At 37.1% G+C, this 16,188-nt stretch overlaps 1 protein-coding gene across 2 annotated transcripts; it reads right to left on the bottom strand.

Annotated features, from left to right (window-relative positions):
• Positions 1-4,784: 4,784 nt before the first annotated feature.
• Positions 4,785-15,002, bottom strand: LOC121512403 (ELAV-like protein 1). 2 transcript variants are annotated; one of them, XM_041791660.1, is made up of 8 exons: positions 14,841-15,002; positions 14,275-14,325; positions 12,423-12,488; positions 12,164-12,329; positions 8,161-8,264; positions 7,489-7,642; positions 5,566-5,791; positions 4,785-5,381 (listed from the first exon to the last, which is right to left on the bottom strand). In XM_041791660.1, the coding sequence occupies exons 2-8, from the start codon at positions 14,308-14,310 to the stop codon at positions 5,063-5,065; spliced, it is 1,071 nt and encodes a 356-aa protein (XP_041647594.1). In that variant the 5' UTR covers positions 14,311-14,325; positions 14,841-15,002; the 3' UTR covers positions 4,785-5,062. The 2 variants fall into 2 exon arrangements, with proteins under 2 accessions (XP_041647594.1, XP_041647595.1); XM_041791661.1 differs by lacking the exons at positions 8,161-8,264; positions 12,423-12,488; positions 14,275-14,325; positions 14,841-15,002 and having other exon boundaries at positions 12,164-12,300.
• Between the last annotated feature and the right edge of the window lie 1,186 nt (positions 15,003-16,188).

Below are 16,188 nucleotides of genomic sequence, written 5' to 3'. Positions count from 1 at the left end.
TAGTCAATGTTTAAACTTGAAAAATAAACTAAGACCAGTGTTACAGTTCAAAAGGTCGCTGTGTAAAGTGGTGACTCTGAGCAGAGTGATTCTGTGGCTGAATGTTATCTAAAGAATATAACAAAGTCAGATACTCACCACATCGTCCGGCTGTGGTTTGGGGCTGTGTGAATATCAGCCTCGTGTTTCTGATCTTTAAAAGCACGGCTCTACCTGCCTCAACATAAAGTCAGTAATCTTTAACCTCTCCAGGTGTTGTAAATGATGTCATGAGGAGTGATAAGTCTGGACTCTATGGACTTTATTTTCCCACTGAGAGCCACGTGTCTGTCATCCTGAAAACACTTTAATAATAATCACAAAAGCTTCCAAGTTATCAACTTAAAAAACACCATTAATTCAGATTTAGTCTAGTTTTAGTCAATAATTATGTAAAAACTTTTCAGTCCACTTTCAGTCGCAACATTTAGTCTTTAAATTCAAAAAGCTGAATAGTCAAATAAATGTAAACAGAAAAAACTCATATTAATGCACTATCAGTACGCTGTATGGACAAAAGTATTTTGTCACACCTGTTAATTATTGAACCCAGGTGTTTCAGTCAGGTCCACAGGTGTAGGTGAGCTCAATAACCCGCAGTGTCATACTGTGATGATGCCACCTTTGCAATAAGACGGTTGGTGAAATTTCATCCCTGTTGGATATTCCACAGTCAGCTGTCAGTGGTATAATTAGAAAGCGGAAGAGTTTAGGAAAAACAGAAACTCAGCCATGAAGCGGGAGACAAAGACTGTGCAGTAGGAGCTTCATGAACGGGTTTCCATGGCTGAGCAGCTGCATGCCAGCCTCACATCACCAATCCAATCCAATCCACTTTATTTATAAAGCACATTTTACAAAACATCACGTTTACCAAAGTGCTGCACAGTGACTAAAACGAATAAAAACATAACAAATAAAAACATAAAACTACTACTAGTAGTAGTTTTATGTCAATGCCAGGCATCGGATGGAGCGGTGCATTGTTCCAACTGTAGTGGAACTACAACTAGTAGTAGTACTAGTAGTATTTATTAGGAAGCAGTGTTGGGTCTATTTAATATCACTGTGAGAACATAAAGAAACAACCAGCTGCTGCCCAGCATCGATAGGTAACTACAGTACATCTAAAAGGACAAAATACCATATGATTAAAAACTTTAAACAACTATTTTTGGATGGAAATCACATCCTGATGAATGCATGGAAGCTGACAGCCACAGATAACACTCTTAAAGGCAGCATGGAGATGAGCATGTGTCAGTATCTGCAGTTAAAGCTCCTTCATATCTTCACTGTTAAATATCATGACTTCTCCTAAGGTTCAGAAGCTGCTGTGCCACGCTGTACTCTATCTGAGCAGCTGTCACTGATAAATGTACAGCCATGTGTTCACTCTGATTATCTCTACATGTCTGACTGATAAACTCCTCTACGTCTCAGAGGTTTCAGAGAAAACACTCGTGTTCTTGTTCTTGCAGCATCGCTGCCTGCTGGGATGTAAAGAATGACTGCACAGATCTGAATCACTGCATACTTGTTTCACAGCAGTTTCATTCTTCAAGGCCTGGGAAGGATTCATTCATCATGCTCTTCCAGTCGGTCCAAAAGTCTAAGTCTAAAGTCCACAGGGAGTCTCTGCTGACAAAGCTACACTTTAAAATGGGACTCAGCTTTATTTTGATTGATCCACATTAAAGCTGAATGTTTGATCATTTCTTCAAACCAGATTCTAAGAAACATAAACAAACAAACATGAAATAAATGAGACTCTGAAAGTGAGAGTGGTGCACGTGTGTCTGATGTTTAAGGCACTCTGAGATTTAAAACACCAGCTCTACGGGGCTCAGGTATGTTATCATTACATTCTCATATAAACCTTTATTTACTGTTTATTTACTGTAGTCTGGTGAAATGAGACAGAGGTCCAGTTTCATTAAAACGGGAGAATAAACATTTTTAATGTTTCTGATTAATCTGTGCTGACTCTGAGTGCTTTTTTGTGTTTGCATTAACGAAGACTCAATCTATCTGCACATTTACGTCTAACAAAGATTTTAAATTCCTGAGTTTATCTTTGTATCTCTTTCCCAGCAACAGCCAGAACTGGAGGAGTTTTCCTGTTTTCAGGTCGTCTGTCCATGCCGTCATCCCTCCCTCCAGGCCATTCTTGTGAACTCAATCACTCAAAGTGGATTCTCTGGACCAAAAATCACCCAGTATCTGTGTTTTTATTTGGTTTAACCCTTTCATGGGCCAAAGAACCATATATGGTAACTTTGGTCAACTTCCTCTGTTCCCCCTCCCCTCAGACTCTCGAGGTGTTTCTCTAAAGCCCAGGAAGGATCCTCGAATGGTTGTTTTTGAAGGATACTACATCGTCGACTGCTGTCGGAGGACTGTTCCAGTGTTGACGATCCTTGAAATTTTTCCAAGGCCTGAGTCCTTCAAACAGAGAATTTCCAAGGATGCACATGTGTATGTATTTGCAGGAATTACCCACAATCCAATGCGCATTGTTTTCCTTCTCTACATTAAAAAAGAAAAGGTTTAGTATCAGGAGAAAGCCAGGTCCTAGCACACTTTTAAATGTCCTGTTTCCACTGTAAATATGTTGTCATCATTATTTCATATCATCAAAGTAAAGCTGGATGGTTACAGTAGTGTCACATAATGATTACATTGTACAACTATTATACTAAATAATCAATATGATTATATATATTATGATAGTATGATGATGTGATAACTTATTAGACGCTGGGTAAAACTTGTGAAAGTTGTTAGTACCCCTCCTATTACGATTTCTGCCGGCGCTGCCTATATATGGGCGCAACACTTCCTATGACGTAATGACACACACTCACTAGCATGTTCCAAACGTGTGTTCAAGAGTTACCGGGGAGACTCTGGCCTTACCTCCAAGGGTCCTGACTTGGGAGGATCCTTCCCATAGAGGAAGGACCTGGACTTAGAAAACCAGCCTTTGTGATTCAGTAGAACCAGAAAGGTTTTTCTCAGCCAGTCAGGAGATTAGTCAACGTCACAGAGAGTGACATCACACCATCCGAACTGGAAAAATGCAGTTTAACATCTCTGTTGGTCTCAAACAAACAGCAGAAAAATGTGTACATCAAAATACATGGATATCTAATCTGTCGACCATCCTAATGTTATCTCCTTGAAAAATAACTCATGTAGAATAATATTCTATTGCAGTGGTACTCAACATGTGGCTCTTCATGTCTTAATTTTAAATATTCCCCTAGAACACATTTAGAAGGGGAAACTTTTTGCTATTTTCACCCCTTTTGCCACTTTCCACCCATTTAAGCTATCTTTTGCCATTAAGCAGCCCTTTTATCCTTTTTTTTCCATTTTCACTTTTTTTGCCACTTTTTGCCCATTTAATCTAACTTTGCCATTATATATACCTTGTTTCTATTTTTTGCCCATTTTTGCAACTACTTTTTGCCACTTTTATCTCATTTTTGCCCTTTTTGGTTTTATTAAACCATTTTTTGCCACTTTTCATCCAAATAAGCTACCCTTTGCCATTCAATACCACTTGTTTCCTTTTTTTTTTACCAAATTTTTGCCTCTTCTTTTTGCCCTTTTTCACCATTGTTTTGCCACATTTTGCTCATTCAAGCTACCTTTTGCCATTACATACCACTTGTTTCCTATTTTTTTGCCCATTTTGCCAATCTTGACTGCTTGTTGCCCATTTTAATCACTTTTCACCCATTTTTTTTGCCACTTTTCGACCATTTTTTACCACCTGTAACCCATTTTTTAAAACTTATTTCTATTGCTACTTCAAGCCATTTTTTGTCACTTTTCACCACTTAGATTGTGGCTCTTGCAAAGGTATTTTTTAACAATTTGGCTCTTTGGTTGAGTAACTCTGCTCTATAGTGTAGTTAAGGGTGATCCAGGGTTAAATTTGACTAATTTCTTTAAGTATTCAAGTCATAATTAGCTAAATAAATAAATAGGTGTGATCTTTAATCAGTTTTGAACACTTTTATACACTTCATATGGTGATGTTTTCAGTCAGCCTCCTTTCTGCTTAAATTCATTCCAATATTTAATATTTGTGACATTTTTGGGCTTTCTGGTAAAATCATAAAGTAAAATAAATGGTTTAAAAAGTGAAATAAATGGGATTTTTGTCAGTTTTACAACAGTATAACAGTGTCATTCAACTTTAATGGTATAAATGTTTTTTTTAATGTGAGCCTCATCACTGCTAGAACTAATAATAGTTACTATTACTACAGCATTCTGAAGTTAGTCATGTCTTTCCTCTAAAAGAGGTCAGAATCTACAGACCTCACCACGTCTGTAAAATAAAGATTTTCTATGGAAATATCTTTCTAATGTGTCCATAAGAACTCATTAGACTCTATATTTGTTTGTTTTACATTATGAACATCTTATTACGCACACACTATTGATTTCTTTTCCACAAAGTGCAAGCTACTGTTCCTGGTAACTTGTTGACATTGATTTTTGCCATAATGAAAAATAAAAAAAAAACATAATCAAATAGTCAGCTGTACATACAGAAGCTTTGATCTGAAGTTCTTTGACCCAGATTTCTTAACGATATATCTGCTTTATTATTTTATTGTTATTATTTTAAGAAGTCTGTATTTTTTTCCTAAGGGTTCATCAACATGTTGTCATTTTTTATTTAAAATAGTTTAAAAATGTAAAAAGACGAGAGTAATCCCAGAGACTGAAGTTCCTCATGAACAGATTTATTACTGAATCAACAGTTCACTGTCACAACAAAGCTGCACTTTAAAAATATGAAATGAAATAAAAAATAAAAACACTACACAGAAAAATGGCTTCAGTTTCAGTGAAGCAGAGCATGCTGGGAAAAAAAAAACAGTTATATTACAAATGCAGCTGTAGAAACTTTGAGAAGTGAACGACTCGTCAGAAACATACGAGAAAGAGATGAAGACCTCAGACTCCTCCTCTTCCCTCCCCCCAACCCCCCCTTCCTCCTCTACTTGTGACCCTTGCTTGTCTTGAAGGACACCTGCAGGACTTTGTCCCCCAGGCGGTACCCGTTCAGGCTGTGGATCGCCATGGCGGCCTCCTCGTAGTTCGTCATGGTAACGAAGCCGAAGCCTTTGCACTTATTGGTGGTGAAATCTCGGATGACTTTGACGTTGATGACGGCGCCAAACGGCCCAAACATCTGCCACAGGATGCCCTCGTCTGTGTCCTGACCCAGGTTATAGATGAAGATGCACCAACCGGTGGAGCCGTTCCCCGAGGCTCCGCCCCCTCCACTCATGTGATCTACGCTCATTGGGGAAAACCTGGGATGAAATAGGAACTACAGTTACTGAATATCCAATCAGAAAGCAGCTTTCAGTTACAGGACCTTAAATGCAGCACACTGGAGGAAACAGGAAGTATTCATTCACAGATACAAATAAAAAATAAATACGTGGAGGGTTTGTTTTAATCTTCTGATTGGACGATGGCGCCAGGTGAGCGTACCTGAACCTCTGGGCCTGATGATGGACAGGGCCTCCGTAGCGCCGAGATGTGTTGTGATACATGTGCGGCATCATCTGGTTGTTCCTGGCCTGATTGGGGTTGGCAGCAAACTTGACCGTGATTGGCTCAGAGCCTCCAGGGGGGGTGTGGCCATTCAAGTGTTTGACCGCATCTTCAGCCTCCGCCCTTTTATCGAAGCGGATGAAAGCCACACCCCGGGACAGACCTGTGCAGCCAATGAGAATACAGATGAGTCAAGTGAAGGGTTGTGATTGGTCGAGACTCTGTGGTTGTTAAAACTATGAATTTTATGTTTATTTGGGTATTTGGACCACCATTTTAGCGACACATCTTCAGTGATTACCGGACTCAGAGTTAGGGTAAGGGTTGTTGAACCTGACTGCCAAATAACAACCCAAACATCATTTCAGCGGCTGGTTTACATTCTACCAGCTTCACTCGTCACTTGATTTGAACTAACTAGTCATTTTACTCTTTTTTAACTAAAACCGTCAACATTTCCATAACAGAAGTGATTCAAAAATGGTGTCAAGTAAACAACCGGATGTTAGTACGGTACTTAAACAACTACTTAACACAAGTATTGTAATGTATTAAAGAGGCTATTGAGCACTGATATGAATGTGGTGTACTTTAGGATTTTGGCTTAATCTTAGGAGTGCTCTGGAAAAAAATACGTTAAAATGAAACAAAGAAAGTTGTTTTTTGAGATGCTACCTGGTTTGGTATCCCTACACCAGTGACCATCAACTAGTGGCCCAAGGGCCACATCAGGCCCCCTACATCTTCCCAAGTGGCCCCCAGAACATTATCATAATCAGAAATATGCAGAGGATAAATATGTTGTGGTGTAGCTGCTTTGTAAATACCCTACAGCAGGAGTGTCAAACTCAATCCAGCAGGGTCCAGATTCTGGATTCAGGTCTAATCTGAGGGCCTAACTGGGTCATCTTTTTAACCATAAACTGTCAACCTGTCACCAGTAATAAAATATGAACAAAAAACTTAGCACTGATGATAAACGATTTAGAGATTTAAAACATTAAAAAGGTAAGTTTAAAGGCTCATAATCTGAGAAAAGTAAATTTATTAGTTCAAAAAGGTCAAAGCATGAAATTAAAATTAAAAATAATGTTTTTTAAGGCAAATATACTAGAAAGAGGTCAAAATCATGAGTTTAAAAGATCAAAATATAAAATGAAACTTGTAATCATAAAATCAAAAGTCAAAATATGATTCAAAATTTTTAATTGTGAATCTAAAAGGTCAAAATATGAGGTTATGAAGTCAAAGTTTGGAGTTGAAAAAAGGTCAAAATATCACTTAAAAATTTGAATTATGACTCTTAAAGCTGAAAATATTATATGAGAAGTCAAAGTTATGAGTTGAAATACTCAAAGTATGAAATTAAAGGTCAAAATCCTAAGTTTGAGTCCTAATTGTGAGATGCTAATTTGAAAATGTTAAATTAAAACACAAATTAATTTATTTTCCCAGATTCCTGACTTCTTGTCTAAATATTTTTCCTCCTTACTTTTTCAGATTTTGTGATATCTTAAATCGTCATGGATAAGTTCACATTTTTATACTTGAGGAAATCTGCAGACAGACTGATGGGCCAGTTAGAACAGAAATATGAGATCATCTTGGGGGCCGGATTAAACTGTTCCACAGGCCAGATTTGGCCCCCGAGCCTTGAGTTTGACACCTGTGGTCTACATCATTAAACCATTCTGAATGGAGGAATTTCGGTCCACCTTTATGTATAATCTGAGCACTTCTTCGTAAATCTGTGTCTACATCTAACATCAAGAATTACCACTTAGTATCCAAACACCCAAAATGGACATTAATGTAAAGCATAACCCATAAATACATAAACAAATAGAAACGGAGAAGAACCTGAGGCCTGGTCGACCAGCACTCTAGAGTTGATGATGTGTCCGTAGCGAGCAAACATGTCCTCCAGATCCTGCTGGCTCATACTCCTTGGCAGCCCGCTGATGTACAGGTTAGCATCTTTGATCGAGTCTGAACTTGGCCTTGCAAACGACACCTGCAGGAGGAGACAGGAAGTGCTCAGTCCGCTGCCATGACAACCAGAAAATATTCTAACAAATTAAAACAATAGTGAATCAAATAAAAGTTACAGAGTTCTTAAATAAAATCCAGACATTAGAAATATCTCTAAATATTAAAATGTTAAAAAAAAAAAAAAAAAAGTTTTCCATATTTCTCAAAATAAAACAAACAAAAAAAAAGAAAAAAATAAAAGTCTCCAAACATGTTGAGGGCATTACAGACTTCTAAAAATAAAAGTTAATAAAAATAAAAAGGTGTCACATCGTCACACTGAACTGAAGAAATTCACAGATTCAATGTAGACATGTGTCAGTGCTTAAAAACAGGCTGAGAATAATTTACGCAGTCAAAACAACAAACATGACGGCAGAGGTTTCAAAATACCTTCATCCATCAGACAGTACGCAGGAGAGAGCGCCCTCTACTGTCCAGGGAATATAACACATCTATCAGTTGAGACAGGAAAATCAAAGAGCACCTTTGGCACATTACCTTGATAGTTTTAGACTGTAGCCTCAGGCCATTGAGGGTACTGATAGCCCTCTCTGCATCATTAGGGTTAACAAAGTTAACAAAGCCGTAACCTAAACTGTGGCCTAGAGAAACACAAAGGAAAACAACAAAATAAAATAACAAAACTGTCTGTGTTACAGGAGCCACACATTCTGATTCACATTCTGATACAGACAGTAGAACATCAAAATCATCACGGTGTTTGAAAAGAGACCAAACATGTTCTGAACAAACCAAGAAAACCAGCGATTGTGTCTGAGGTACTGGGCCTTCAGGACAACTAAGTCGGTACAGATATGCTTATAATACCTAGAGCCCATTTCTAGTTGCACTGATGTAGTGCCCCCTCTGTGTGATTATGCTGACAGTCAGGTCTGATCCATGCTTTTGTCATTATATTTTACTGGGAAAACAACATTTCTTCAAGTTTTCTCATTTGTTTTGGCATCCATGACGGTCTTAACCTGTCTATGGAGCTCCAGGTGTGGACTCAGATGTATATTTGTCCTGCATTTATTCATATCAGTACAACTAAAATGGTTTGATATGAATAAGTGGTACTTTACACCACTACCTCATTTAGAAATAAATCTGCAGAGATTAAAACAAACATGCTTGACTGCCGTTTTCTCAGTCTGTTCAGAACAAAAACTTCTTTGGACAATAAAAAACTTTACAAACATTTTAAAATCCTGAAAAAAATGAACATGTGAAAACAAACATCCTCTGTAAAAATGTAAAAAATCATTTTAAATATTAAAACAGTATTAGTTACCAGGTATCATGATGCAACAGTTCAAAAGAAAAAAACAAAGTTTTACAGTGTACAGAAATACATAAACTTCTGTAAATATAATACGATGCATTTTAGGAAAAAAAAGGTAGAAGAACTGATCATTGATCTGTACAGCCAAACTCTGATCAAACAAACGACCAATCAGAAGCCTGTGAAACAGTCAGACTGTCGTCAGTAAACCTGGTGTGAAAAATAATAAAAAATTACAACAAACAGTGAAAAAAATATACATTTTCAAAGCACAGAGTCATCCTTTAAAGAAAAACACATCTGTTAAAAAATAAAGTACACCAAAAAAAGGATTACTGTAAAAAAAACCCTTTCAAAAGGTTTTAAATATTAAAGAAAAAAAAAAGAAAATACTTCCAAAAAGTACAAAAATACACCGTGACTTACGCAAACTTTAAAGCAATAAAAATATATGATCAATTAAAAGCTTTTCACTGATCATTTGGATTAGAGGTATGCTTTGGACAATCTCAAAACGTGAAAAAATAGAATGTATCTGTGATCTGCTAAAGCTGTTTATCGTAAAATCAGCCCTTTAACTTCTAGTTCTTTGTTCCCTCTCCCCCTCCCTTCTGCTTCCCAATCCTGCTGTAATTTATGCTTCAAAAGAAAGTGAAACCAAAGACTTAGGGCCAATCCCATTTCTACACCTTCCTCCTGTGTCATCAGAGGTGACAATTAAGCTTCGACCAGCTCATTCATACTCTGGATCTCTGTGTTGATCTTCCCCACATATTTATACAGTTAATAACCCTGGTTTACGTGTTTACATGCCAAAAATACATCCCAGTGGCCAAAGATTGAATATATGAGAAAACAACTTTTTGCTTTCTATAATCATTATGCCAAAAATATTTTTACATTTGTGCACCTTCGTTGTACCGTTTCACAAGTGAATGCAGTGCATAAAGAGAAAGTCATCATACCCCTCGGTTTCAAGTGTGGTCCTGAAAAATCTTAACTTCTAGGGCCATGGAGCCCTTAGCCCCAAGATAATTGGTATACCCCTTCACCTGATGTGAACGTGTAAAACCAAAAGGAGGGACTAAGATAAGGGCTTAGGGGTAGAAATGGGATTCACCTTTAGACCGTAAGAAGATTTCTAACTGTGTTGTGTTTGGTTTTCTAAACCATCAGTGTGCAAAAAAATATTTTATGGCACACTCTGCAAAATTCTTATGAATGTTTTTTGATGAGCTCTAAACAGCGGTCCTCCGGTCTGCCAGGAATCAAACAGGGAAGAGAGATGTACCATACCCGTGGCTACTGCTGTTTTAACTTTTACAGTTGACACTGTTTTGCTTTCTGTTGTTTTCCCAAGTTATTTAGAAGCCTTTCCACCTGGCAGGTCTACTGCCAGATGTCAAGGTCTACTTGGTCCTATCAATTATCATTACAAAATGTCTTAAACAGTATAATCATTGATTTCCGTGCATTTCTTTGGCCTACATTAATGCTGCTGCAGCATCTCAGCCTGTATCTCACTCATCTCCTTCATTGTGAGCAGCAGGCACGTACCAGTGTGACGTAGCCTACATCACCACTCATCACAGCCTAATTCACCGCTGTAAATTCATGTATTCCTGAAGCTTTTTTAAAAATAAAATCAAGATTATGTTAAAATAACACACCGTCACTGCTTTACTGCATCACCACATGACTCAAAAAACCATCAAATTCTTGTTTCTATCTGTATTTTTACTTTGGCAGTCTAAACAAGGCTGAAGTAAATGCGGTATTAAATTGCATATGAACAGGCTGTTTGTTTAAAGCTTTAGCTTTATGAATTCTATTTGAAGTCCACATGCTTTAAAATAAAAATGCAGATATTGGCTTAATAAAACAGATTAAAAAATAAATGTGTGGAACTTAAATATATTCTAAGGGAAGACCTCTAGATCTCCTTACCTGACAGTTCCACCTATAAAACTTTAAAATAAAATTATAGAAAAAGTGTTAAAATATATAATGCATTGGTCAGTGGGTTAGTGCAGAAAAAAACTGACTTGTTGACACAGTATTTGTGCATTTTGAAAAATTAAATAGAGAAAAAGGTTGCTCTTTTCTTGTCATTTACTTAAAAACTTGTCCTAAAAATTGAAGGAAAATTGTGATAAAATTTAGATTAAAAAGTTATAATTTTTTCCATATTGCCCACCTCTAATCTGAATTATTTCCATGCTTAATATCACTGCATATAAATTTACGCTGCGTTATTCTATGCCAACCTTTCAGACGAAAGAAGAGAGACAAATTGAGTGTAATAAAAAAGAAATAAAGGACAGAAAAAATAAAAAAAATTAAAAAAACACTTTTGTGGCTATTTTTAATGCTGTTGATAAAGGGAGATTACAAAAGACTGTTTAAAAAAGCACAGAGAGAAATGAATCAATGGCAAAGTTTTAAACTGACAATAGGAGGAAATATAGGGGGACATTTTATGTTGACAAGGAATTTAAAAAGTCTATGGGTGATAAAATGTTCGCCAGATACAAGCATGTTAACATGCTGCTGTGTGGTATAAGTGATGTATAATGTCAGAGTGGCAGTCATCTGCTCATCCAACTCATTTTTAAAGACAATAGATTAAAACTTAAATAAAAAACACAGAGGTCCAAAAGAGATTTGGTTCTTCTGTGTAGGTTAAATAATGAAGTGAAAGTAGTCTGCATTACTGCAGTGTTTGCACTAATAAACACGGTTTAAGTTTTAATATTGCAGTTTAAACCAGCAGAACTGCAGTATAATTACAGTACATTTACTTGCACAGTACTGCAGTATAATGCAGGATGTACTGATTACTACTACAGTTTGTGTCATGTGCCAAAAGTACATCTTTAACATGTGAGCCTCGTCCATGATGAGCAAACCGACACATCATTTGACAGTATGAATATAACTACTGCAGTATGAAACTGCCATATTGTACTTGATAGGTCTGTAGTTAACATGTAGGACATATATAGTATATGTTTTGCAAATGTAGAATAATTCCAATAATACTGCATAACTATCAAAGCAGTGCCATAATATTACAGTACTTAAATTTGCCTCTGGATTAATCAAGTATCTATCGATACATGTACCTGCTCCTGTGTCTCAAGACTCTCGTAGTACAAATGTAAGAAAACGTAATTTTACTGAATTATAAATTGAATATTACTGCAGTGCAAGTACCTGCCACCTTGTCCCGGATGAGCTTGGCCGATGCGACTTCGCCCACACTACTAAACAGACTCCGCAGCTCGTCCTGGCTCATGCTCTGAGGCAGGTAGTTCACAATCAGGTTTGTCTTGGAGTCATCCTCCATCATCTGATCGGCATACCCGTTATCGTACATCTCCTGAAACACATATGATGTCATCAGAACATTCCCTCGATGTGTACAACCAGTATGACAGGATGATTATTTCAACCAATCAGAGAGCAGCCTCACCTTTCCAGCTCCTCCTTTAACAGCATGAGGCCCGACGTCACCCTGAGAGCTCTGAACCTCACACACCTGGAGCACAAACACAAAATGTAGAAGTTAAAGTCACAACAGCAGGTAAACACTCACACACAGTTGTTAATGATGTATTTAACCTGTCTCAGGTGTGAACCATCATCAACAGTGATTTCCCAAACAATATGGAATCTGTGGGTGTTTTCACTGTGAAAATAACTCATATTTGGTCAAGTCCAAGTCAAACTGGTAAAATTTGGGATTGACTAAATCAGGTCACAGCTACGGTGTATGGATGATACCTAAAGAACCAGCTTTATCATTTCTGTTGTAAAATCAATTGTGTTTTACAGACTTCAGCACATTACAGCCAAACATTAAAATGCTTGTGTTTTTGTTAGCGCTGCTGACATTAAACATTTGAGTACAAACAAGTAGAAAGAAGGGAGGCTCTGTACTGGGATATATGAGGTAGACCTATGTGTTACTGGAACTGTATGGTGTCATTGTAACATTACAAACATAAGGTTATTCTGGTAAACATTTCTGTAAAGATTTACCTTGAACTGAAGATTTCTAATGCCTGAAAACAGGGAGGCACACTGTTGGATTTTTGCCTATGTTAATATTTCCAAACTCACTGCAGCTGACACCAGTAGATATAAAGACACTCTTTTTTTTATTGTTAAAAAATCACCGTCTCCTGCGCAAACAGAGGCTGAGTCAAGCAGAGCTTAGTGAGGGAAGCTGACGGTCTAGTAGTTGTTTTATGTTTTGGGATTCTTTCAAAATATTCCAAGTCTCCTTGAGTCTTAGCACTGATCTGAAAGAACTGAAAAATCCTCTATCTAAATCCTGGAAGGGCCACTCCTGTGTGGTCTGTCCAGTCTCTTTCTTTGTGATGGGAAATCCATCTCTTTTTAAAGCTCTAGATCATTTTTCTCAGCTCAGTAGAGCTGGCTGTTCGGGTCCCAAATGGCTCTTCATTTGGTACCAGTCTGGCTTTTAAAATGTAGATTAAATAACAACAAAGGATGGAGGAAAGAAAACTGGAGCTAGCTATACTGGCTGACATTTAAGAGCCGTTTAGTAGAGCAGGCTCGTTCATGAACGGCTCATCATTACTCTGTCTCTCACCCACAAGGTTTATCCTGTTGATAGTACATCACTGTTTACATTAAAAGCATGTTTGTGACTAAATGAGAATTTTTTTTTACATGTTAAAGGAGGCTCAGCTAGCCTCATAGCTCAGTAATAGACTCCTCTCAACCCTGGCCTCCCTTCATCTGACTAGATCAAACTAGGAGGTCTGTAGGACTGAGTATTAGTGATACTGATGACCTACCATGTAAATCAAACTGGTAAAATCAGTTCTGTAAAGTCTGGAGACTGCTCTCTAGCATGTAGAAATGTTTCGATGATAACTGCAGTGTACAGGTCCATTTAGAGCTGTAAAGTACGAACTTTCCTCTATCCTCATTCATTCCTTAAGGCTCACCCCCAACAGAAATTCAGGATCATGTGACTGAAAACAACCTATTGGTAACAGCTTAAATGAATTTATAAAGACCTATAAATTGGATGTCCACAAAGTCCAACTTCTTGTATCTTTAGGAGTAAACTGTAGGAAATTCAACCTTTACTACGGATTTAAAACCTTGACTAATCATAATCCGACACCGACTAGTTTAAAGTCAGTTACCACGGTAATCTAGTCAGGTTAAACGAGCTATGTAAATAACACTAAACAGAGCATTTTAACCTCTGTTGTCTCTGATGGGTAAACGCCTCTATTCATCCATTAGTTTCTATTGATCTGACAGGAAACTGATTCTGATCTCACCTTCAGATACCTGATGTGTCCTCGTCTCAATGCCATGAAGAGTCACTGCGTCTGAAAATAACCCAGATTTAAAACAGATATTGAAAAACGCAGATTAACACATTGTATTAATATTGGTACATTTATACTTAAATTAACAAATACATATCAATGTTATTTTCATTTTAAATAAATAAATAAACACTTAGATAATTACCAGACAGCAGAGACTCGGTCTGATTCTCTATTGTAAATGTTATTATTATTATTATTATTATTATTATTAATGTCCTGTTTGTGTTCATTGTGGCATAATGGTTAAACAAAACTACACTGTGAACGTCCTCTATGCGTAGTTTCTTCATATAACATTAATCAAAGTTCAGGTAACAGTTGAACATCGTCATTCAGGTAAATAAAGGTAACAGCTGAAAACCTTTATTTTAGGTAAATATAAAGAACCATTCAGAGCGGCACACAAGCTAACAACGAGCTAACGTTAGCCACATGTTAGCGTAGCGGCTACATAAAAACTGACGGTGGCTAACGGCGGGAGCTAACGCCGCACATATGCGTCACGTTCCTACCTGTAACGGTGTCGGGCAGGTGATGGTGGGTCCGTGTGCTCTGTTTTATTACTGTAGAGATGAGTTTGAATCCTTTACGTTAGCTAACAGAAATCTAAACAATTTAGATCAGAATGCCTGCTCCTCTCTGCTCTCTTCACAAAGGCAACAAACTCACGCTGAGCGAAATATCGCGAGATATTTTTCTTCTTCCTTCAGAAGAGTTGCTACTTCAGCCTAAAGCTGCATTACCGCCCCCTACTGCTGTTAAAGTAATGTTACTTACCTTATGAGGAGATTATAGCACAGGTGTTTGAATCTACTCAGGTAAAACAAGAACAACTATTAATTTTAAGTCACTTTAAAAAACTGAGTAGTTGTTTTTTATACATCAAGGTGACTGTGCAATATTAAACCTGTTTGAATTTACTCAAGTAAAAGTGAATAATAAATTTAAAGTCACTTTAAAGTACTGAGTAGGCCTTTTTGACACTGACAGGGGGTCCTAACATGATCTTCCAGACTGCTGTGCAAAAATGAAGATATGGATCTCCTAACAGGTTGTTTAGCTAGAGGTACACTTTGATGAATGGATGTAATGAATCATATTACTGATTTTACATATTACTGTAATATTACATATTACATTTACTGTATGCTGCTGTCCATCTGAGGAATCAAAGCCAAACCAATGACCAGTTTCATGTAGTTGGCAGAAAACAATGACCTCCTCGTGTTGTCTTTAAGTTTTGATGTTTTCACTCAGTAGTGGCTGTTTTTTTTTTTAGATGTACAATACATCCCCCAAATATATTCAAATAATGATCCTGTGAATGATTTAAAGAAGTGCAGGTAAAAAAAAAAGGCTACTCAGGTAGATCAATAAATGTAATAACTGTAGTTATTCTATCCATGCCAATTTTAATACTCACAAAAATGCCTGATAGGACTACATTTCCTGTAATAAACTCATTAATCTTCACTTATGAAAGACAAAAACGGTATTTTCCTAAATGTTTAGTAATATTTTAAACCTAATTTGAAGACTTTATGTAGTCTTTGCTTTTACTTATCCAAATATTAAACATTTATACTGTTAAACTTCACTAGCAGCCCCTAACCCTGGGACTGTGTGCAGTGGGAACATGCGTTATAACAACAACTATAGGACAACTTTGGTCAGTTTCAAAGAGGCTATTTTTGTATGGTTATAGTTGTGGCGTACCATGAGATGTTGGCAAGTGTGCTTTAGGCAAAGAAATGTTGAAACACTGCTCTAAGATAAGATAAGAGGAAACTTTTCTGATCCCCCATAGGAGGAAATGTGGTTAGAACAACAACTCAACAGGGACACGTAATCAAAAATATA

Source organism: Cheilinus undulatus, linkage group 7, assembly GCF_018320785.1.
Source record: "Cheilinus undulatus linkage group 7, ASM1832078v1, whole genome shotgun sequence".
Lineage (NCBI taxonomy): Eukaryota > Metazoa > Chordata > Actinopteri > Labriformes > Labridae > Cheilinus > Cheilinus undulatus.
This window is presented reverse-complemented; position numbering and strand designations above follow the sequence as displayed.